At 38.6% G+C, this 21,961-nt stretch overlaps 3 protein-coding genes and 1 long non-coding RNA gene across 7 annotated transcripts; 2 read left to right on the top strand and 2 right to left on the bottom strand.

The window, feature by feature from the left end:
* LOC137191164 (carcinoembryonic antigen-related cell adhesion molecule 5-like) lies at nt 1-9,947 on the top strand. 2 transcript variants are annotated; one of them, XM_067601037.1, is made up of 14 exons: nt 1-357; nt 1,466-1,747; nt 1,846-2,109; nt 2,817-3,092; nt 3,257-3,508; nt 3,769-4,044; nt 4,760-5,011; nt 5,129-5,404; nt 6,595-6,846; nt 6,964-7,239; nt 7,376-7,627; nt 7,754-8,008; nt 8,891-9,145; nt 9,305-9,947. In XM_067601037.1, exons 1-14 carry the CDS (start codon nt 180-182, stop codon nt 9,391-9,393), a joined length of 3,435 nt encoding a protein of 1,144 aa, XP_067457138.1. In that variant the 5' UTR covers nt 1-179; the 3' UTR covers nt 9,394-9,947. The 2 variants fall into 2 exon arrangements, with proteins under 2 accessions (XP_067457138.1, XP_067457139.1); XM_067601038.1 differs by lacking the exons at nt 6,595-6,846; nt 6,964-7,239.
* A 265-nt stretch (nt 9,948-10,212) lies between these two features.
* LOC137191170 (uncharacterized) lies at nt 10,213-11,248 on the bottom strand. The gene is made up of 5 exons (XR_010930362.1): nt 11,120-11,248; nt 10,972-11,022; nt 10,773-10,853; nt 10,551-10,619; nt 10,213-10,321 (listed from the first exon to the last, which is right to left on the bottom strand). It is a non-coding gene; the product is annotated as an uncharacterized lncRNA (long non-coding RNA).
* A 1,463-nt stretch (nt 11,249-12,711) lies between these two features.
* On the bottom strand, nt 12,712-16,876 carry pafah1b3 (platelet-activating factor acetylhydrolase, isoform Ib, gamma subunit). Of its 3 annotated transcripts, none has more exons than XM_067601045.1 (6): nt 16,786-16,876; nt 16,159-16,252; nt 15,410-15,499; nt 15,155-15,271; nt 14,874-14,996; nt 12,712-14,437 (listed from the first exon to the last, which is right to left on the bottom strand). In XM_067601045.1, the coding sequence occupies exons 2-6, from the start codon at nt 16,237-16,239 to the stop codon at nt 14,177-14,179; spliced, it is 672 nt and encodes a 223-aa protein (XP_067457146.1). In that variant the 5' UTR covers nt 16,240-16,252; nt 16,786-16,876; the 3' UTR covers nt 12,712-14,176. The 3 variants fall into 3 exon arrangements, with proteins under 3 accessions (XP_067457146.1, XP_067457145.1, XP_067457147.1); XM_067601044.1 differs by lacking the exon at nt 16,786-16,876 and adding an exon at nt 16,553-16,646; XM_067601046.1 differs by lacking the exon at nt 16,786-16,876 and adding an exon at nt 16,473-16,581 and having other exon boundaries at nt 16,159-16,248.
* Nucleotides 16,835-21,954, top strand: si:dkey-250k15.4 (uncharacterized). The gene is made up of 4 exons (XM_067601040.1): nt 16,835-16,923; nt 18,591-19,957; nt 20,827-20,966; nt 21,139-21,954. Exons 2-4 carry the CDS (start codon nt 18,640-18,642, stop codon nt 21,775-21,777), a joined length of 2,097 nt encoding a protein of 698 aa, XP_067457141.1. The 5' UTR covers nt 16,835-16,923; nt 18,591-18,639; the 3' UTR covers nt 21,778-21,954.
* The last annotated feature ends 7 nt before the right edge of the window (nt 21,955-21,961 follow it).

Raw genomic sequence — 21,961 nt, 5'->3', positions numbered from 1 at the left:
CTTTGACCAATATTTCAATATTAAGGGTGACTAATTAAATTTTCTGTTTCTTGTTGTTTCCAGATCATGTTTGTAGCAATAGGATATATGCCTCTGAAAACCCATTACCAGTGGGCAGCAATGTCACACTTTTCAGCGAAGCCACTGTCACTGCAGGGTCATGGCAGTTCAACAATAACATGATTGTGTTCATGTATCCAGGGAATGTAGTCATATCTAATGCTTGGAAAAACAGAACTATATTCAATTCAACCAGTTCATCATTAGCTATAATGTCAGTACAGCTGGAAGACTCTGGATTGTACACATTACAGGAAATTAATTCATTTCATGATGAGTTAACACTGTCAGTCCAAGGTAAGGACCATTTTATCACCTTTACTTACTGTTTACTTACTGCCAACATTCAAAATACAGCAATAAAAGGATAATATTTGTGTATTCAAATGTTTTCTTCTATGTTCACAAACTTTTTATTTGCAAGACAAATGGAGCAGCATGGTAGAAGCTATTTAGGTCAGCTTGCCTTTGCCAACAGTTAGCAGATTTGCTCAAAAAAAACTTTTAGATTCAAATTTCAAGGTTTCAATTCTCAGATGTGATAAATAGAAATTATAGAAAAATAGACATTTTTGGTTGAAAATGTTCTCTCAAAGGGATAAAACCTTTTTTCTACTCATTTCAAACTAGTTTCCATAATCAACATGCATGAATATACATACATTAAACATAGTGGAGCTGGTTATTAGGACTAACAGTTATTCTTACACCAAATTTATGAAAGTCCAAATCATGGTTCTTAGTCACCTGAAATGGAGCAAAGTACTTTTTTCCCAAAAAAGGAAGCAGTGTTATTGCTTAACAAGACTATGAGGCAACAGCCATGTTAGCGCTGTGAGGCTTTGCTTAGGCACAGTAGTGCTTTGAAAAAAAATGCTCAAATCAGCATTCTAACATACCCACAACAGCAGTGCTGATGTTTCACAGGTATGATGTTTTGTTATCATCCTAGTTTAGTGTGTTATCATGCAGACATTTGTACTAAGCGAGCAACTGAGACGGATGGCAATGTCATTAGTTTTGAAAATATTCCGTCACAAACCAAGTATTTGACAAATTAAAATTTTGACTGGATGATGGCGCCAGGAGAAATGCTAAGGGATCACTAAAGTTATCACAATTCATCCTGAAGGGAATATTTATGTCTGTAACAAGTTTCATGGCAATAGTTTTTGAGACATTTCACTAACAACCACAAACATGAACCTCATGGTGGCAATAGAGGAAAAGTCATAGATCACTAAAGTCATTAGGATTCATGACCATGAAAGTCTGTGTAAAATTCCATGTCAATCCATGCTGTAGTCATCCCCTCTGCCTAAAATTCAGTTGGACATTGCTTGTCCACTGAACTCCCACATGTCCTTCAAACTTGACAAATAGCTTTTTATTTTCCTCTCCGCAGTGCCTATTTCAAATGTGACCCTGAGGGCAAACGCAACCAACCTGGTGGAGTTCAATCACACAGCAGTTCTCATATGCTCTGTGTCCAATGGCTCATCCTTGTCTTATATGTGGCTGAAAGGCAGCTCTGTGGTCACAGCCGGTGGTGGAGTTCAGTTCAGTGATGGAGGCTCCACCCTCACTATAGCCAGAGTGACTCGCTATGACGAGGGGCTGTTCAGGTGTAATGTGTCCAATGGTGTCAGCCAAGAAATTAGTCTTCCTGTACATCTGAACATAAGCTGTGAGTTTTTCTAAAAAATATATGATATACATTGATATAAAAAACAACAATCCTAACATTAACACCTAAAACAATTTCCCCCCCTGTTGCTTCATTAGATGGTCCCAGTAACACAACAATGATGATCATGCCCATGAAGCACGCATACAGAACAGGGTCTAACATCACGCTGACATGCTCAGCGGAGTCCAACCCTCCAGCAATGATACAGTGGATGGTTGGTGGGGTGTCCCTCAATCAGTCTGGCCCACAGCTTCACCTACAGAATGTCACAAAGAGCGACTCAGGAAACTACATATGCCAATTTTACAACAAAGTCACATCAAGGTTCAGCAGTGCAAGTGCAATGATCAGGATAGAGGGTAAGAGAGGATTTGTAGTATTTGAGAGGGTGGATCTTTGGATCTTTGATTTTGTTTCATATTATTTCGAAGAAATTGTTTATCACTTTAGATAATAAGCTTACTCACTTTCTTGCAGATAGTCATTTGATCAATACCATTTTCATAAATATCTGTCCATTCTATCAGGGGGGAAAACAGCTAGCTGTCCGAAGGTGACAAAATACACCTACCATTACCTCTAAATCTCACCAATGAACACAGTATATCTCAATCTATGCAAGAATCAAAGGGTATGAAAATAAAGAGTTGAGGTTCTACAGGCGGTTACGTGTTAGACCATTTCTTGGTCGGGCACAGTGACATCCTGAAATCTTGTCATCACCATGAGGTTGCCAGGAAGCCAGCAGATACTTGTTTTGACTATTCATTTTTTGTTCAGCTTAAACAAATGAGATATAAGTATAAGCTTTTTAGATTTAGAGGTGCTGGTGGGTGGTTTTGCTCACCTTCAGACAGAGCCAGGCTGGTTGTTTCCCCCTGTTTCCAGTCTTTGTGCTAAGCTAAGCTAACCGGCTGCTGGGTGTAGCCTGATATTTAATGGACAGATATGAGAGTGGAATTGATCTACGCATCTAACTCTCAGCAACAAAGCGATATTAAGAAAGAACCCATATTCACTCAAACCTACATACATGTGTGAATTTAATTCCCTTCTCCTCTTATAGAGCCAATAGCAGCAGCTGTGGTGAATCACACAGGTGGACCAGCAATACATGATGAGCCATTCACTCTGCATTGTGAAGTGACTGGATCTGTTGACTACATTCAGTGGTGGAGGAATGGTCAGCTTATTTCTGCTGACAACACAACAGTGTTTGATATGGGCAACAAGACACTGATTCTCCACCCAGTCCAGATGTCAGATGGTGGAGATTATCAGTGTCAGGCTTTGAATGCTGTGAGCAACATGACCAGCAGCCCCTACACAGTCGAAGTTAACTGTAAGTATTTTAATCTATCTATCTATCTATCTATCTATCTATCTATCTATCTATCTATCAATTCCATTGTTCATAGCGATATCTTGTACATATCAACAGACACACAAAGACCAAGCATATTGGAAAAAATGTAACCTTTTTTCCTAATTGCCTGACATTCAAAGATGGCCCAATGACAACAGTGATCACGGGGCCATCCATGGCTCTGACAGGAACACTGGTGACCCTCAACTGCTCAAGCAACTCTCATCCTCGCTGCCACTTCAGCTGGTACTTCAATGGTTCCCTGGTGGCTACCACCTCAGAGTACCAGATTGGACCTCTGACCTTAAATATGAGTGGGAAGTACATCTGCATGGCGTACAACAACATAACCAGGAAAAACAGCACCGCATACAAGATGCTGACTGTTTTGGGTAACTTACTGTAAAGGAGTAACATTTTGGGAGATATGCTCATTTGCTTTCTTGCCGAGATTTACATGATTGATACCACTCTAATGTATATCTGTAAAATTTGAAGCTACAGCAAAGAGAAGGTTAGCATAGCTTAGACTGGATGCTGGGTGAAAGTGAAAAAGCATATTTCCCAAAACGTCAAACAATTATGTTCAGCAAAAATGTAAATCCCTACCACACAGTAATGTATCATCCTTTAATTCTGTATCTTTCCACAGTTCCGGTGACCATGGCATCAATAAAAATTGCCGGACCTCAGCCAATCTTGAACCACACTTTCTCTCTAATCTGTGAGACTGCTGGAGATGTTGAGTCAATTATGTGGATGCATCTTGGATTGCCATTGTATGCTGACAACAGAAGAAATTTCTCAATGGACAACACCATCCTCACCTTTGATCCTGTCATGTTTTCTGACAATGGGAACTACAAGTGCAGTGCCTCCAACCCACTCAGCAGCTTAGCCAGTGACAACTTTATGCTGAAAGTTATATGTGAGTACTCAGAATGCAGCTTTTTCTAAGCCCCTATCCCCTTTTGATATTACTATAACATATACGGTATATATTTGTCAAAAGAAATACAACAAATGGGAATTCGACCGAAACCAAAGTAGTATTTCACCCTCAAAAACAGGGTTTAAAGGAAATTATTAGGTGTATCGCATCAATTTAGCATTGCATTTGTATAAAACTGTCAAATCATTGCAGCAGAACCAGCAAAATGGTCTTTATTTATTTCATGCATTCTTCCTCTAGTTAAAACCTGGCACCTATATTACCCACAATGCAACTCAATAGCTAAAGAAGTCTAGTAACCTTTACCAAGTGATATTGCCTCAAGTGGCATCGATTGAGACACTTTATGAAAATGCGCAGCTCCCTCTGGAGCCATAAAAGACTTTGTAAAACTTTTTTTGACATATGCACTGTGCAAGACCTGTAAAAACACTTTGACGTGTGAAATCAGTGCAGTTCCCCTTTAACTACGGGGGAATTAGACGAGACATTAGCGGATGTTGCCATATCTAGTATATTCATCATAAAATAACAACTGAAATTAATTAAAAATCACTTTTATCCAATGGTATCAGATTATCCAATGGTGAAATTCTCCATTGATGCACAGTACTTTGTTTTATGAATGGCTTGACAGTCTTGTCAACATGTTTTCAGTAAAGGTGATTTATGATAATGTCAATGTGTTTAGATGGACCAGAGATGCCAACTATCACAGGACCAAGTGTGGCGAAGATAGGACACAGTGTCACACTCAACTGCTCAGCATCATCATACCCTCACAGCCTCTTCAAATGGTACTTCAATAATTCTCTGGTGGCCAATACATCTGAGTATGTAACACCTCCTCTTACCACAGACATGAGTGGGACGTACACCTGCATGGCCAACAACCACATCACTGGCCAAAACAGCTCTGACACAAAGACACTTACTGTTTTTGGTGAGATTTGGATGACTATTTTTATGTTTCTGAAAAAAAGTTTTTCCTGTGTACAAAAGGGAAAGGTGCCTCAGGAGAGAACCAAATAACTATTGTGGATTTTTGCTTTGTTTTCAGAGCCAATAAAAGATGTAAAAATAGAGACATCCATGAATCCTGCCATAGAAGGTCATTCATATAAACTAACATGTAATGTGACTGGACCTGCTGAACATGTTGACTGGATGAAGAATGGCAAACCACTGCATGCAGACAACAGAACTGTCTTCTACATGGATAACAAGACAGTCTCCTTCAAGCCATTAGAACGTGATGACACTGGAGACTATCAATGTATGGCCATCAATCCTGTTGAAAATATGACGAGCGAAACTTACATGCTTCTTGTAAACTGTGAGTATAACATTTAAAAGATTTATGTTACTATAAGTGTTAAATGTATTACTGACAGTTCTCTTTCAAACCTTCCTTGTATGTAGTGAGCATAGACTGTATAGGTGATGAGAAAGGAGCAAAACCACATTAAAATAAATAAATATAAATAAAGTCATACGTCAGTTTCCAGAATTAAGATGATATATGCAGATTTTGAAGTTTTACTGGAAATGTCAGGCTAGATGGAGACTTTGTCTATATGGTTTAGGGGATGGATTTTGATTGGCTGTCAGTGTTTGAAAGTGACCCCAATGATATCGTTTGTCACTGTCGTTGTTGTTATAGTTGTGGTGTGGACTCCGCCATCCACTTGAGTTAGAATGATTTTTAAAACTATATATTTATAGTTATCATTATAGTTATCGTTCTTGGCGTGGACGGTGCTTAACACTGGTAACCAAACACATATTATACTGTAGTGCATCATCCTCAGGTATTTATTTCATTATACTGACACTGTAAGAAGTTGAAACCACAATCTCCTTTGCTATTGTAGCTGGACCACAAACATCTGTTATTTCTGGGCCATCTGTTTTCAAAACACAACATTACATAGTCTTCCTCCCTGACTAATTGAGCTAGTGGTGTAGTGCCCCACTGATGGCCAATACTTAAGTGTTTACAACTGGCTTTTTCCATGGCTTGACAATCATGTGGACATGTTCTCAGTGAAGATGATTTAAGGTAATATACATGTGTTCAGATGGACTGGAGAAGTCAACTATTACAGGGCCAAATGTGGCCTCTGTGACTGAGGGAGCACTTCTCATAACAAGATACTGCACTCAGTTCTCAGAAAACCAGGGTTAGCCTGGTATCCAAACATTTTATATACTGTAGTGCATCATCCTGAGTTATTTAAAGACATAGTACTTCTAGCTGTTAACATGTTGTATTATAAGAGCACACAGTCTTCTTTCTATCGTGGTTGGACCAGAAACACTTGTCATTTCTGGGCTATCTTTTGCCCAGACAGGACTGCATGCCAACAGCTCTGCCATGTCGATGCTTCCCAACCAGTTCGGCTGGTGGTTCTTAGGATCCCTGGAGTCTAACGCCTCATAATAACTGTCATTTTGAATGTTTTGAAAGTAATGTGAACGTATTTTAAATTAAACTGATTTAAGGTAATGTCCATGTGTCTTTAGATGGACCAGATATACCAACTATCACAGGACCAAGTGTGGCGAAGACAGGACACAGTGTCACACTCAACTGCTCAGCATCATCATACCCTCACAGCCTCTTCAAATGGTACTTCAATAATTCTCTGGTGGCCAATACATCTGAGTATGTAACACCTCCTCTTACCACAGACATGAGTGGGACATACACCTGCATGGCCAACAACCACATTACTGGCCAAAACAGCTCTGACTCCAAGACACTTACTGTTTTTGGTGAGATTTAGATGACTATTTTTATGTTTCTGAAAAAAAGTTTTTCCTGTGTACAAAAGGGAAAGGTGCCTCAGGAGAGAACCAAATAACTATTGTGGATTTTTGCTTTGTTTTCAGAGCCAATAAAAGATGTAAAAATAGAGACATCCATGAATCCTGCCATAGAAGGTCATTCATATAAACTAACATGTAATGTGACTGGACCTGCTGAACATGTTGGCTGGATGAAGAATGGCAAACCACTGCATGCAGACAACAGAACTGTCTTCTACATGGATAACAAGACAGTCTCCTTCAAGCCATTAGAACGTGATGACACTGGAGACTATCAATGTATGGCCATCAATCCTGTTGAAAATATGACGAGTGAAACTTACATGCTTCTTGTAAACTGTGAGTATAACATTTAAAGGATTTATGTTATTATAAGTGTTAAATTTGTAACTGTCAATTTTATATACTGTGGAGCATCATTCTAAATTATTTATTGTTGCTGAAATACTGTACACTATCTCCTTTGCTGCTGTAGTTGGACCTGAAACACCCATCATTTATGGGCCATCTTTTGCCGAGATGGGACATTATGCAGTCTTCAACTGTTCTACCGTGTCAGTGCCTACCAGCAACTTCAGCTGGTGGTTCAATGGCTCCCTGTTGGCCAATACTGCAGTGTTTACAGCTGACCATTTATCTTTAAACATGAGTGGAGAATACACCTGTATAGCCTACAATTACGTGACAGGAAAGAACAGCACAAACTCCACAATGCTCACAGTCATTAGTAAGAAAACTTGAATATGCAAGTCACATTACTGTGTTACTGATCAAATACTGATTTTTAAAGTGTTCTAACAGACTAAATGTTGTATTAGGATGAAGTGCAACTCACTGTGTTTTGTGTCTACAGAGGGTATAGAGTCAGTGATGGTCAAAAACAACACAGTTCCAATAAACTTTGAGGACTTCACTCTCACCTGTGAGGTTATTGGGCCTTATACCTCTATATCCTGGATGATTAACACCTCCATTGATAACAAACTCCTGTCCTACAACATGCTGAACTTCACCCCAGTGACACTGAACAATGACGGGACATATCGGTGTATCGCTACTGATAAGGCTGGTTCACATGAAAGCCCCGAATACAAGCTCCTGGTGAACTGTGAGTATTGTAGGAAACAATGGAGTGGATTTTTTATTTTATTTTATTTAGTCTTTTTCATTTTAAGTAGCTTTAAGAAAATCAATATTAACATTATTGAAAGCCAATGTTGTTTTTTTAAATGTTCTATAAGAACAACAGTCCAAAGGAAGAAACAAATATATAATATGACATTTAGTATTATAATTTGCATGGCTGTAGACTCTTCCATTAACAATGGTCATTGTGAAAATACCACCTTTGTTGATACTGTTGACCAACAATGATGGAATTACTTCAAAGTTAGTGCTTTTGCATGCAATGTCTGCATCGTTTTGTCAGCACATGTGTACAATATGTGCTATTCTGGTTTATATTATTTTCATCATCAGAAAAAGGGTGCTAGGTTTACTGATTATTCTGTCTATATGTTTGTATTGTACTGAATGCGACCATCTGAAGTACTATTGCTATTGATGGAATGTGACAGGTTTTTCAAAAATTAACACATGTATAATTTCAACCTTGAAATTATATTTTGTACCCAAATATAAAGACTAAAACTTGAAATAAGATGTTCTTATCTTGAAACTTCAGAGCTTAAAATAACTGTCAAAGCATACTGGAGGTCCTGTAACAGACATGTCCCTTGTATCTAGCTAAACAAAATAAGTCTATTATCTCACTTAATTTTTTTGCAGTGTGGTGCAGGTGTATTTTCTGGTGCAATACTCCTTGACCCTGTTGATATCTTGGGACAAAGTGAATTTTACAGTAGTACAATTCAGCAGCTGAATGAATAATAATGAATGTATGATATTTACTGTAATGGTAATTTGCGATGCTATTGTTTGAGTTTGACCAGAAATACCTACTTTCACCAACTTCTCTGTCTGTTTGCAGATGGTCCATTTAATGTGAGTATCTCTGGTCCAGATTCAGCAAAAGTTGGCCACATTGTGACCCTGAAATGCTCCACTGATTCCCGGCCAGATTGTGACTTTCACTGGTTCTTAAACAACAAGCCATCAGCAGTCGAGACTGGCTCTGTTATCACTTTCAAAGCATCAAAAGAGAAGGTGGGGAGCTACAAATGCAAAGCGAGGAACCCTGTGACTAACATCACAATGTACAAGACTAAAGCCTTTACCCTCACCGGTGAGTGAGTCTTACCTCTCCTCTCCTAATCTTTTATGTGGTCACTACAGTATCCCCATAATAAGTTCTGTAATGGTCTAATTCTAATTCTATAATAATACTAAGAAGAAGAAAGTCTTATTTATATAGATCATTATTTCCTTTCCCTCTCCCTCTCAGCTCATGCCTCCGCCCTCCATTTCTCATCCCAAAGTGGTCTGATGTTGATGGTTCTGTTTGCCTCATCTCTCTCCATGCTGTTCCACTGAGTCCTCCACCCTGGGAAATCCAGTCAAAAGTGAAAGGCCTCTTGCTTCCTCCACACTCTGTCAATAATCTTACTGTAAAATGAATAGGAAAGTACTGTATAGTTAACATTCTTAATGTTAACTATATAGTACTATACAATGGCAGCAAGAGAATGCATTTTTTTAGTTCTTGTAGGTTTTCGTGGAAAGGCAAAGAAGAAAGCGTGACAGACTCTAATGCAGTTTGTTGTTTGATATTTACTTTTATCATATTGTTGTCATTAACTTGCCTGTTTTGTTTTTTACATTAAATGTCACTGTTAGCAAGTAAAAGTAGCTGTGTTGTGGTAGTTACTGTTACTGCCATGGAGTCAGTTCAGTAAAGAATTAAATACATTTGCGTAATTTTATAGAGGAAAATAATAATATTGTATTACTTTAAAATGCCTCCATTCCTTAGCTCTTTTGGTACATTTTTAATAGCAGTTATTTACTCTTAATATTCTTTCCTACACAGTTCTTTTCTGTAAAATTTTGTATAAAACTATAAATGTAAGTCTTTGACTTGAATGTAATGCTTTGATTCACTGTATTATATTATTATATATATACATTTCTTAATCAATACAACAGAAGAACATTAATTCCATTTGGTACTTTATTTGGGAGTATAGAGACATCTTTATGCTGATTCAGAAAGTTACACTTCAGTCAGTGAAACATTGTCATATGCACTTGCTGTAAAAGAAATATAATGTGTATACAAAGAAATATATACGCTAGTGATCATTACAAAAACACTGATGCACATAAGGAGCACTTCTTAGTGTTGTTCATATGGGGACACTGGGTCTTTTAATCCTCCTGGCGTTACCATACTTCTCCAGTTTGGAAAACTGGCTGCACTTCCCCCGATTCTTGATTTTTCTTTTCTGGCACAGTTGTCTCCCTCATGGTTTGAATTATTCCAGACAAATAAAGCAACAGGGTAAGAAAAAAAACAAGTTTAATGGCCAAAGTGTTCTCAAATGTGTTAATTACAGATTTCTAGTCTAGAATAACCTTTCAGTTTTAGTAAGGATAATACACTGAATGTACAATGATTTTTCTAATTACTGCTTGTTTTATTTTCATTTACTTCATTATATTATAAATCTCAAAAACTACATGTAACTCACAATTTCCAGGCTTGCGTCTGGTAGACTTCTGACAAAGGCACTGTGTATCCACCATCTCTCTTTCCTTTCCTGCATGACCCAGATACATAAGAACAAAAGAGACAAATAGATGGATAATGGACTGAGATTAACAACTGAGGCTATGTTTATAAAGTAAACTAATGAAGCACTAAACTGATATGTATTTTCTGTACTGAATGCCCTTGATAATAGTTATTTCACCTTTACAGTTACACGGTCTGTTAAGCTGTTTTGGTGTCTTGATAGGATTTGGAGTTGCCAGAGCTTCCCCAACAGCAGAAGCTACAACACAATTAATATCAAACTTAATAACAATGTTTTATTGATGATTAATAATAACTCAATAAATGTAATGAATCACTCTAGTGAAAAACTCATTATCCCCACTGATGTCACATACCATCAGTGAATGTGCTGACAATTAGGGATCGGTCATGTGTTTCAGGAACACCTTTGAAAAAAGAAAAAATTACAGAATAATATGCACAAGGTTTTAAATTACTTTTACAACTCCTTATATTGTCTTAGTCAGATAAAGTATACAATACCTTGACTGTGATCAATGAGTATTAGCAGTACAAGAACCAACAGCAAAAACATCCTCGATCCCATGCTGTAGTAAAGTCAGTACATTAATGTGTCCAAGGAAAGAAATCCTGCACGTGCACTAACCTAACCTCCTGTGAAGGAATGAAATGGCTTTTGTTGTCGCTCATTATAAAGGATGGTGTTGATGTCTGAAATTATACCCTTGACACCTTGATCGACTGCCAGTTACATGAGGCGTGTCTTACCCAACCAGCATCTCTACAGTGGCTGGATTTTATCATCAGAAAAAATGTACCTATGCCAACACTGTTGTGAGAAAGTAAGCGACCCACATTATATTGACACGCATTAAATGAGCCTTTGAATGTCAAAGGTGCCCTTATTTTTATCACTGAAGTAATACTTTTCTTACAGTGTCCTGGTACCTGGTTTTTTTTTGGGCTTATAGTTAGTGTGTCCCACATGCATTTTGAGTTCCACACTTATGTATTTTCAGAAGGATTATACAACATTAAAATTAGTCTCTTTGTGATTCAAGCAAATATCAAGTTTCAGGTAATGTTTTATTTTACAAGTTCCTGGAATTTTTCTGAGTAATAGTGCAGATATTTAGCATATCAGTTTTCTTCAATAATTACCTAAAAGTAGCTGCTGCGTATTATTAATTCCTAGGACATTTCTATGTAATTTGAGGGAGATATGCTTTTTAAGAAACAATCCAACAAGCTAAAATATCATTTGACACACAAAACTACACAATGCAAAATCAGTATTTTCTGTCTGTTAAAGAAGTAAGGGTCTCATTTATTAAAAATCTAGCTAAGTAACAAATACGTATGAACCCAAATATAACAATCTTGTACTTACCAACTAAACCAATTTAACACTTTTTTCTATTTCTTATCATTTGTACCAAACTGCACCACCCTCTCTGTAAAATGTCCTAAAAAATAATTGTTCAATACCTGCAAATAACTCCAGAGAACTATTATAAATTAAGGACCTGTAAAATAAAGCTTTCCCAAATTGGGTCTTGTATGCAGCTGTTATTTTCTATACTTACCATAGGAGAAAACTGATAAGTCAAAAGAATATTCAACTTAGTGCTTGTGGTAAGTGTACAATACATATTGCAGATTATTAACATTCTTAAATGATAATTTCATTTCATGCTACAGAGATAGGCTTACAATTTATAACAGTTAGAGATGTCTTATTATCAGCACTGTCAACACCACTCTCTGTGGCATGAGGGATCATTCTCTCTATTATCCTAGCAACGGCAGGAATTGTAAATATGGCTAACTGTATTATGCATGTTGACAGTTGGAAAAAGTGCTATTTTTTCATTCATGTTGACAAGTCTGGATAGAGGAGAGGGCAAAGCGAGACTTGTTCATCCTCCTCAAGTTTAATCTCTCAGGAATAGAATCAGTCAACCGAAAGGAACAAATCTCTAACCAATGATATCTGTGTATGTGCACTCTTGACGAACCTAGTGGTTACTGATCTGTCTTAAACACAGCAATAACCGTCTCTCACTCAGTATCTGAATGTAGATCTTATCAATCAATCAAAGGCCACTGAAACATGTTATTTTCACATTTAATGCATTCTTTCATCAGTTACAGAATCAGCCACCCTGAAGCACAATTCAAGTTCCGCAGCACAATCTTTATCCAAGTGGCTCAGAAGCATTTTAGTGTGAAGCCTTTTAAACTGTTTAATGGGCCATTATCTTGAGTGATCTTGAAGCAAAGCAGCTATGCATGAGATGTATCCTTAGAACTTCACAGCCTACACAAATACATCTATATTTGCAACAAAACAAAGCCTCTCACATCAAAATATGATGTTATTATAGACGAATAGACGAAGCAAAGGGGTATTACAGTACAATAATGAAATAACATAAGACATGATAAAAAAAAATAGACAGCAATGGCCAATTGATTGCCATGCTTAGACAAACAAAATCAAAACATTTGGTCATATTAATGCATGTACAAAAGGCATCAGACATCACAACAGAGTAAATAAAGCTGTTGCCAAATAAATGTAACTTCAGTGACACTGAGAAAGCAAAATGACAAATTACAGCTATTTTCTAGTGAGGGCAGTTCTTATCTCTTGTATTTTTCTTTTAACCAGACATGTCCTGGTACCTAAGGAGCCAAAGTCCCACAACGTTTTCCAGCTAGTTTTTGTTCCAATAGCCTCAGCCACACAATGTATTTCGACAGCCAGCATTTCTTTCTACAATCCTTCTGAAACACAGACTTCTATCAATGTTTTAAGGTAAATTCATCTTTGATAGACTCATGACAACTGTAGCTGCTCAATGATAACAAAATAAGAGTTGTTTTGTCGTGTTACAAATGATGAAGTGCTCAAATTAAAGTCAAGTAATAGATACCCATTCAGCATAAAATACTGAAAACCCTGGTATCAACTGAAGGGATGAAATCTGGAGCACAAAGTAATAAAAAAAGCCTCTAATAAAGTGCAGCAACTAATGTTTTAAGTTAAAGCATGTCTTCATTTGAGTAAAAGGTTGCCACATCTTTGTAAAAGAGCAATGGACATCTGGACTGATCCACATATAACTATGTGCTCCAGACGTCATCCCTTCAGATGTCACATTATTGTCCTGTCTGTTGAGTCACTGGCTCGGAACTCCTGGAGTTCCCCTATCATATTCAACCTTTGTATCATGTGTGCCAAGAGAAATAAAATAATCCTTCTTTGGAAAAACACTACTGGAAGCTAGAGTAGGATATGCTTACTGGGAACTGAGGCAGGACTTTGTCTCTCTATAGCACAGCACATTTAATATCTGACTGCATCATAAACACAAAACTTTATGGTCCCATTATCTGTAACAGTGGTCCTCTACCCTGGCCATGGAGAGAACAAATAAATTGTGCAGCTCTTAGCCCTTAAAAGTTGTTTCTATCCATCATTCAAGGTCTTAATAAGCTAACAGCAGAGTGTGATGCTCTCTGGAAACAGGAAGGAGGACCACTGTAGTAGTGTTAAGTTTGTGCCCTGGTTACTCAGTTCTCTGCAGGCTTATCTAACATGGACTTGAGATGAGCGTGCAGGGGTTCGCACACAACCTGGTAGCCCTGAGGGGTCAGGTGAAGGTAATCGTACATGTCCTGGTGGGAGATGCTACCATTGGAGTGGACGAAACCTGGGTCTACGTTGAGGAAAGAGGCGTGGGGAAGGGACAACACAGTCTCCTGGACTAGCTTGTTCACCTTGGCATTTCGCTCTCGCAGGGGGTTGGGTGATTTACCTCTGGGCAGTATACCCTGCAAAACAGATGTAAAGATGGTATTGTTAAAACGGTGGAACGCTCCTAAACATGTTTATTCAAGAAATATTCAAGGAATGTTTCCCAAAGTGAGAATTAAGATCAGTCAGGCACTACCATCTCACCTACATGTCAGTTGACACTTCAATCAAGTTTGCAGCCCAATCAAACATATAATGAGTTCACCTATAGTTCTTTGCCCTCTACCAAACTAACAAAGCCTTTACATATAGTTTGTAATGTACTTTAGGGCTGACAGCGCCATATTGCACATCACAATCTACTGCAGTGTGTCCAAAACTCTTACAAAGCTGAGATGGAACTAGAGCGAATGACATTGCTGTTTTGTTTCATGGTTCATTGAATTTCTTTTGTCATTTTAGACTGACATGTAGGTGAACACCTCCATTAAGGAATGCATTAGGACAACCTACAAGTACAAGCGTGTGGGCATGGGGGAGCTTGTTCTTGATGACTTGGACAATAGCCATGATGCCTCCACAGATCTGCTCAGCAGTGTGACCGTGATTGTTGGTCCCTACCCACAGCACTACAACCTATGATAACAAAAGAGAAAAGATTGCATGACTGAACCGATATCATAAATAGTTTGGGGCCAATAAACCGGGAATTAGGCGCAATGTTAAGTACAATGAGTCTATTGTGTGAATACACAAGCATAGTCATGTTCTCTGCTTTTGGCAGTGATTCGGACCTTTGGGCTGATGTTATCCAGTTCGCCGTTGCTCAGTCTCCACAGCACATGTTGTGTTGCATCACCACCCACCCCAAAATTTAGGGCATGGAGAGGAGAAAACAGCTGCCGCCATATCTGCAGACAAATCACAAAAACAAAACTTTCACAAGTTGAACACTAAGTATACACAATTTGAAAACCTGGTTAGATGTTAAGGAGAACATGACAAGCTCTCAGACAACCAGACACAGGAAGGAATGTGGTCTGTCATACCCCAAACTGGTGCATAAGCTGAACAAGAGAGTCTCCAACAAACAGGACATCGGGTTCTTTGTCTTTGCTGTCAGACACAAAGCGGTTGTGCTACACAGAGAAAAGGAGAAAGACAAATATACAGATTTTGATATTTTTAATACAGTTTAAGCTTGCCACTAGATGCAGCCTCATGGGCTACACCTGAAGGTGAGGCACATCAGGTGAACATAACCAAAAATATATTTTTTAGACTTTAAATGAATATTGCAGATACAAATATTAAAATAGTGTCTTTTACAGACTTAGTTATTTAAGTATGTAAATTGGAAGATACATCCTTGAATACCAGAAAAAAATGTTATTATTGAATTAAATGTCAGTGATTATTCCCATGTCAATCTGACGAGAAAATAAGAAACTGGTCATTTACAGAAGAATTTTGTGAGAATTTAGTTTTCTTTTTGAAAAAAATATCCAAAACAATATGCCTAATGAATTACAGCTCTTTGTATTTCATAAGAGCACATTAATAAATTGCTGACTGACTTATCAGTTTTGCTTTTGACTGTTTTGGCCATTTTCAACTGAGGCCTTCTTTTAACATAAATCTTCAATCATCAAATCGTGAATTCACAAACGTTAGCGACAATAAAGACTGAAAGAAATCCTTACAAAAACATTTTGTACCTACAGAATTGCTGTCGCTATGCAAACCCTTGGGATCAAGTAATGGACAAAACACATAAAAATAACGTTGTTTCACACACCATAGACATCCATCGTCCATCTCCCTGGGTGTCTTCACAGGGAGTGGGTGTGGCGGCTGGATTTGGGTCTTCTGCACTCATAACTTGGCTCTATCTGTGTTGGAAAGCAGTAACGTATGTTTGTTGGTAATTTTAACAACGATACAAACCGATAAATCAATGGACTATAGCTATCATTGCTAGCTAACGCTGTAGAGGTTGGTGGAATTAGCTACAACAGCTAGCCTGCTTGCTGAGGCACAAGATTGATGTAGTCTAACAGAGAGATAACGCTCATACACTAATAACAGACTGTTCCTAACAATAGATTTTACATGCCTGTATTGTGCAAAGACAAAAAAGACAAAGCTTTACATAGCCATTGTATTTAAAGATATTATTGAACACAGACTACCATGAAATCAAAATATCGTCATCTCCCAATTCAGTTTCAGGAAGTAAATTTTCACTACAGTTGCATGTACCACTGTACTCCGTGGGTAACAACACACATGCTTTCATGTGTTTTTCGTTTTTTCGGATATTTTGCTATTATTTCTGAGTGTTTTATAATAGATTTTAGCACATACGATATGACATTTAGTGAAGAAAACGGAAAACAAAATATAAAAGATGAGACAGTTTTACCTCCTCGTCTGTGTAAGTGGACTCGCCCTGCAGTTGAGTGTTCGTGGGTGTTGTTGCTGCGCAAAGAGAACCAGCTGCGGTAGGTTGCCGGGCAACGACAGAATTACATGCGGTAGAAAACGACTGCGGACAATTTCGGTAAGCAGCGTTGTAAATGAATGATTTTACTTTTGCATAAAATGTGTCCTTGACGGATTTACCGTTTTGTCTCACATGACTTGTGCCTAAAGTTGAAGCTAGTTACTGTATTTCTAAGCAGCTACAGTTGAATACCGTAACTTAATACACGTGTGCTTCAAGTTAAAGTGCACCTGTTGGTTAACCACCTTGCTAGCTAACAGTTAAAGCTAAATTAACTGCCTGGATTCAAATGTAAGTGTGTTTGACCGCAGGGGGCGCAGTTGCATTTTGAATGGATGTTGTCACACTCCTACACAAGTGGTTGTTGTTGTTATTTATCTTATTCTTTTCTTTAAAGGGGGTAAGAGAGGAAAGCCTGACAATATTTGGCTGCTGTATATTTTTGTTTAATTTCCAGGTACAGTGAGGTCACATTTTGCTGATGTTCTGTGTCGCAAATCTGGTACCCTATTTGCTTTCTGCTTACCTTTGATAGGCTATATTTTATGGTTTTATGCAGTCTTTAAAATAGATGAGATAAACTAAGCATTTAATAATATTTGGATGGCTCTTAAAACAAACAAACACACAACATTACTAGGTACAGTAGGGGAACATTTTCTGATGGCTGAAATTATGAGCTCTCAGCTCAAGGCTTGTTCATGACTCCTCACATGTAGAAAGTGTGACAACATTCAAGATTCAAAATATTTAATAGGTTTCTTAGGCAGTACTCCAAATCTACTTTTATTCCTCCATTTTAATTTATTCTCCTAGTTAAGTGATGCAGTGATGTCTGATATTGCACGCATACAAATTCATCCGACTCATCCTGCCTCGTGATTAAAAGGCTCAGTCTGCAAGTCCAAAGGGTCAATATTTGAATTTAGCCCATGTCATTAAAGGCGTACTACACAGGATTTGTCAGTTGCTATTTGTAAACGTAACATTCAAGGTCGACCCCTCCTCCCGGGCTGAGTGAGAGAGAGAGAGTGCAGCGGTGGTCAAGCAAGTTAGAGAGTGAATGAAGAGAGGGAGTGGCGGTAGTGAGAACAAAGAAGTGAATCAGATAGATAAAACATTTTCTGATCGTTTCATGGCGGTTACGTTTAAAGGACAAATAAACCGACCAACACCTGGGCACAACCCTGCAGGGTTGCAACAATGCCAGATTTGGTGTGAATGGAGCCGAAGTGCACACTTCATCCTGTCCACTGTAGCCTCTCTGCTCTGCGTGTGTGTGTGGAGCTCAGCCCCGCCCTCGGTCAAACAGACACAAACCTGTTCTCTTTATACATCCATGACACAGACAGAGAGCAGAGAGAGATAGAGACAGAGACAGCAAGAGTCTTGACCTCACACTCTGCGCACTGTTATTGGCTGGAGGTGACACCTACTGCCCAAAAGTTGTCATCCAGAAATGTCCCAAACACCGAAAATAATAAGAAAATACAGGCAGAGGGCAGGGCCTCTGTAGATACAGAAACTGTACTGTACATCATAAGTGATGATTGAGAGCGATTATTTTTGTATGAGTCTATACATTTTTTTTTAGGAAAATCCTGTATAGTATGCCTTTAAAGCTGAAGTGATTTGCTTGATAATCAAGTAGTAGTAGAGTTGACCTCATTGAGGTGAAAAGCTTCCTAGAGGTTACCAAGTTCTATTATCTCTTTTTGCTACAGGCTTACAAATGGATAATTGCAGTTATCTATCTACAGTATCCAGTTCAGCATGAGCCACATGTGTGTCAGAGCCTTATCAGAAAAAGAAAAGGTCTTAAATGTTTTCAACAAGCCATTTAAAACAACAGATGAAAACAGCTGTTTGGTGAACAGAGCCACTGCAAACTGCAAATGTTTAAACCATTGTAGTAAGACGGATGGACAGCAGAAAATGAAACGACTGAGGAAACGCAAGGAGAGGAGTCAGATGCGAGGTGGTGGGAAAGAAGCCTCAAAGACTAAATCACATCAGCATTACTGTCGTCAAAGCAGTAAAGACATGGCACATTTCCATAACTGCTGTCATAGTAGCTGTCATTGTCCTTCAAGGAGCGATGCACCATTTCTAAATGTAGTTCCTGCTGCACAGGAGCCCAGTATCATCACAGACAGCCGCCTGATAGGACACCACGGCCTGTTCAACCATGAAGTGAAGTCTATTGACATTGAACGCTTGTTAACTGAGAAGAGGAAACTGGAGAAAAGTGGTAAGCAAGTGCAAAAAAAGGTCGATGCTACTTCACATCCTCCTGCAACATCTCACATTCCTTCTCCATTCTCCAGTAATGGTTTGTTTGGCGGTGACACTGATGAGGTTGTCCCATTTGAAAAGAAAGCAGACCTAGCTACAAAGACCCATTATGATTGCCAGGAGAAAGAGAAGAAAATCCTTCAGTCTGATAGTCAGGGATCAGATATTACACCGGGGCAGAGACCACAGCAACAATTAGATCTTTCATCTGGAAGTTATAAAAGCGATTTCTTGTCTAAACACAGCTCCCTCGATGTAGTGATAATGAAGAGCAACAAGGCCAACTCTGTCACATCTGAAAAGGGCAGAGTGTCAGAGCTGACTCCCACTTGTGAAAGAGGAAATGTGAAGACACTGAACAAGAAAGTAAAGGGACAGACGTTTTCAACTCTGGAGCACACCCCAAAGAACCAGGAGCCTCCTGTCCACCAAACACAAGCTCATGGTCTCAGCCCAAGCCCTCTTCAGGTCTCCAGCTCACCCATGGCTGGAGCCAGTGACAACTTTGACATACAATACAGAAGGAAAGATCTTGATTGTGTATCTAAATCTGTCAGTGCAGTGGCAGCGCGTTTGTGTTGCAATCTACAGTTTCCGCTTCTGAGAAAGAGAAATCTGCTGTCAGAAAGCAGGGAGGTGCTGTTGAAGGCCTTGCAGGAGCGGCATGGACCCCGGCTTCAGGAGAACCTCCTTGAGGTGCAGCGATGCCTCAGCTTTGATACTGAATGTGCAAGAACAGTCCAGGACAAGAATCAGAGACCAATCCTGATAGATGAAGATGGGCTCTGGTCTACAGGTAGGCACTGTAGTAATATTCTTATTGATCTTTTCAGCCATGCTAGTAGTGTGATTCTACAACTTGACTTGACTTGCCATTAAATTTTGAGGATGAATCCTAATGACTTTGGTGATCCCCCACCTTTTCCTCTATGGTGCCACCATGAGGTTTTGTTTAGTAAAATGACACAATATATATTGGATAAATTGTAATGAAATTTGACACACACATTCATGTTCCCCACAGGATCAATTGTGAAAACTATGGTGATCCCTTGATTTTTCATCTAGCACCATCATTAGATCAAGATGTTAATTTGTCCTATACTTTGATTTATAATAAAAAAACTAGTGATATTCCCATCAGCATACTTTGTGTTTTGGGCTAATTAGCAAATGTTAACATACTAAACTAAGATGGTAAACATTATACTTACTAAACATTAGCATTTTAGCATTTAGCTCAGCCTCATAGAGCTGTTAGCATGGCTGTAGCCTCTTAGTCTTGTTAAGTGATAATAGGGCTGGACAGTAATTCAATATGTTATTGTCTCTCTGTATAATCATATCATGTATCATATCAAGATATCACCATTCACAGTTCTAATTGATATCAATAACATCAATATTGTCATCTCAATATTGATAATACCATATTGATGTTGAGATCATACTATTGTCATTATATTAATTTGTCCATATCACCCATACTTAAGTATCCCTATTATGCTTGTTGTCATTTCAACATTTTTTAGGTTTTAAATGGCCAACAGTATGGATTCACTTTAACCCATAAACTATTTTTCTTGTTTTAAATTGCTGCTATAAGAAGGATTGTACACATTATAGTTTGCGGGCAGTTTTCCAATTCTGTCTTCTACTTTTCAGATGCATTCACCGCAGCATTTCAAGCTGACAGTGCCAACCAGTCATGTTTTGGTACCCAGAAAACCACAGCTTTCAAAATGACAGGAAGTAAACGTTTTAACTGGAACGCCAGTCTGCAGCCCCACCAGAGCTTGGAACAAGTAAGAACTTTTTTTGTTAGTTTTACATTGCCTCTCTCTCATTTAAGGTAATTTCACACACACACATATATATATATATATATATATAATCACCCAGCTGTAATTCCTTTAGCAACCTGCAGATAATTTAAGATTCTTTGGAATAAAATGCTTTCTGTTGTTTCATGTGAAGACTGCCGGGTGGTTGACAAGCCCCGTGGAAACTTCTGTCAGTCTTTTGGGTGATATCCTCAGACCTAGTTGTTCTCCCCAGTTCTGCATGGACTTTGAGCCCTCTAGAACTTCATCAAGTGATCATTTGTTTGCTCCCTCTCTCTTCTCATGTTGGGGAGCAACCACCTCAGCATCTCAGCACTGGGAAGACAGCTTCAACAGGTCAAAAACCAAAGAGTCAGTGATGTTTGATTCCTCTGAAAACAGCTTTATGAGCCACACCAGAGCAATAAGAGAGGGGAGCAATAGGCTTCAATACAGTGACGACAACATCCAGCCGTTCTTTCCCAACCAAGCACAGCTGCCAGATGGACATTCAGCAGAGCCAAGACAGTTTCCCCAGGAGCATGACTCATTTGAAAATGAAAAATGTTCTTTTGCTCCTGCTTTCTCTGCCCAAATTCACCAACCTCAGCAGAGCAATCACCAACCTTTCAGCCAATTCAGTCATCCTCCAACCTGCTCTTCCCTCAGGTCCCACCACAGTGATATGATGAATTACCCCCCATCTCACATGCTTGAAAGAAGCCCAGCACCTCCCCTCTCTTCTTTCCCGAGCCCTGAGCACTGGTCCTTCCCTCCTATGAGACTGTACTAATGTGTGATGAAGCTGTGCATAGACACATGCCTGTGAATGTTTCTTTTTGCAAACTAAAAAATGACTCTCTCTTAATTCACACCTTCAAGACTTTTTGTTTACAGTCTACGGAAACATGTTTTGTGTGCCCATATTTAATTTGAAACACATTATTAAATGTAAAAGCAATAGCTTTAACTTCTTT

Source organism: Thunnus thynnus, chromosome 10 (assembly GCF_963924715.1).
Source record: "Thunnus thynnus chromosome 10, fThuThy2.1, whole genome shotgun sequence".
In the NCBI taxonomy this organism is placed as follows: Eukaryota; Metazoa; Chordata; class Actinopteri; order Scombriformes; family Scombridae; genus Thunnus; species Thunnus thynnus.
This window is presented reverse-complemented; position numbering and strand designations above follow the sequence as displayed.

What these genes read in the sequence shown, in the direction of transcription:
- pafah1b3 (XM_067601045.1), bottom strand. Translation starts at nt 16,239, where the DNA reads ATGAGTGCAGAAGACCCAAATCCAGCCGCCACACCCACTCCCTGTGAA. An exon ending in ATGGACGATGGATGTCTATG is followed by an intron (nt 15,500 to 16,158) that starts GTGTGTGAAACA and finishes TTCTCTGTGTAG; the next exon opens with CACAACCGCTTTGTGTCTGA. An exon ending in ATGCCCACACGCTTGTACTT is followed by an intron (nt 14,438 to 14,873) that starts GTAGGTTGTCCT and finishes TCTGTTTTGCAG; the next exon opens with GGTATACTGCCCAGAGGTAA.
- LOC137191164 (XM_067601037.1), top strand. Translation starts at nt 180, where the DNA reads ATGATTGTGTTCATGTATCCAGGGAATGTAGTCATATCTAATGCTTGG. An exon ending in GTTAACACTGTCAGTCCAAG is followed by an intron (nt 358 to 1,465) that starts GTAAGGACCATT and finishes TCCTCTCCGCAG; the next exon opens with TGCCTATTTCAAATGTGACC. An exon ending in TGTACATCTGAACATAAGCT is followed by an intron (nt 1,748 to 1,845) that starts GTGAGTTTTTCT and finishes TTGCTTCATTAG; the next exon opens with ATGGTCCCAGTAACACAACA.
- si:dkey-250k15.4 (XM_067601040.1), top strand. Translation starts at nt 18,640, where the DNA reads ATGAGCCACATGTGTGTCAGAGCCTTATCAGAAAAAGAAAAGGTCTTA. An exon ending in AGATGGGCTCTGGTCTACAG is followed by an intron (nt 19,958 to 20,826) that starts GTAGGCACTGTA and finishes TCTACTTTTCAG; the next exon opens with ATGCATTCACCGCAGCATTT. An exon ending in CCCACCAGAGCTTGGAACAA is followed by an intron (nt 20,967 to 21,138) that starts GTAAGAACTTTT and finishes TTTCATGTGAAG; the next exon opens with ACTGCCGGGTGGTTGACAAG.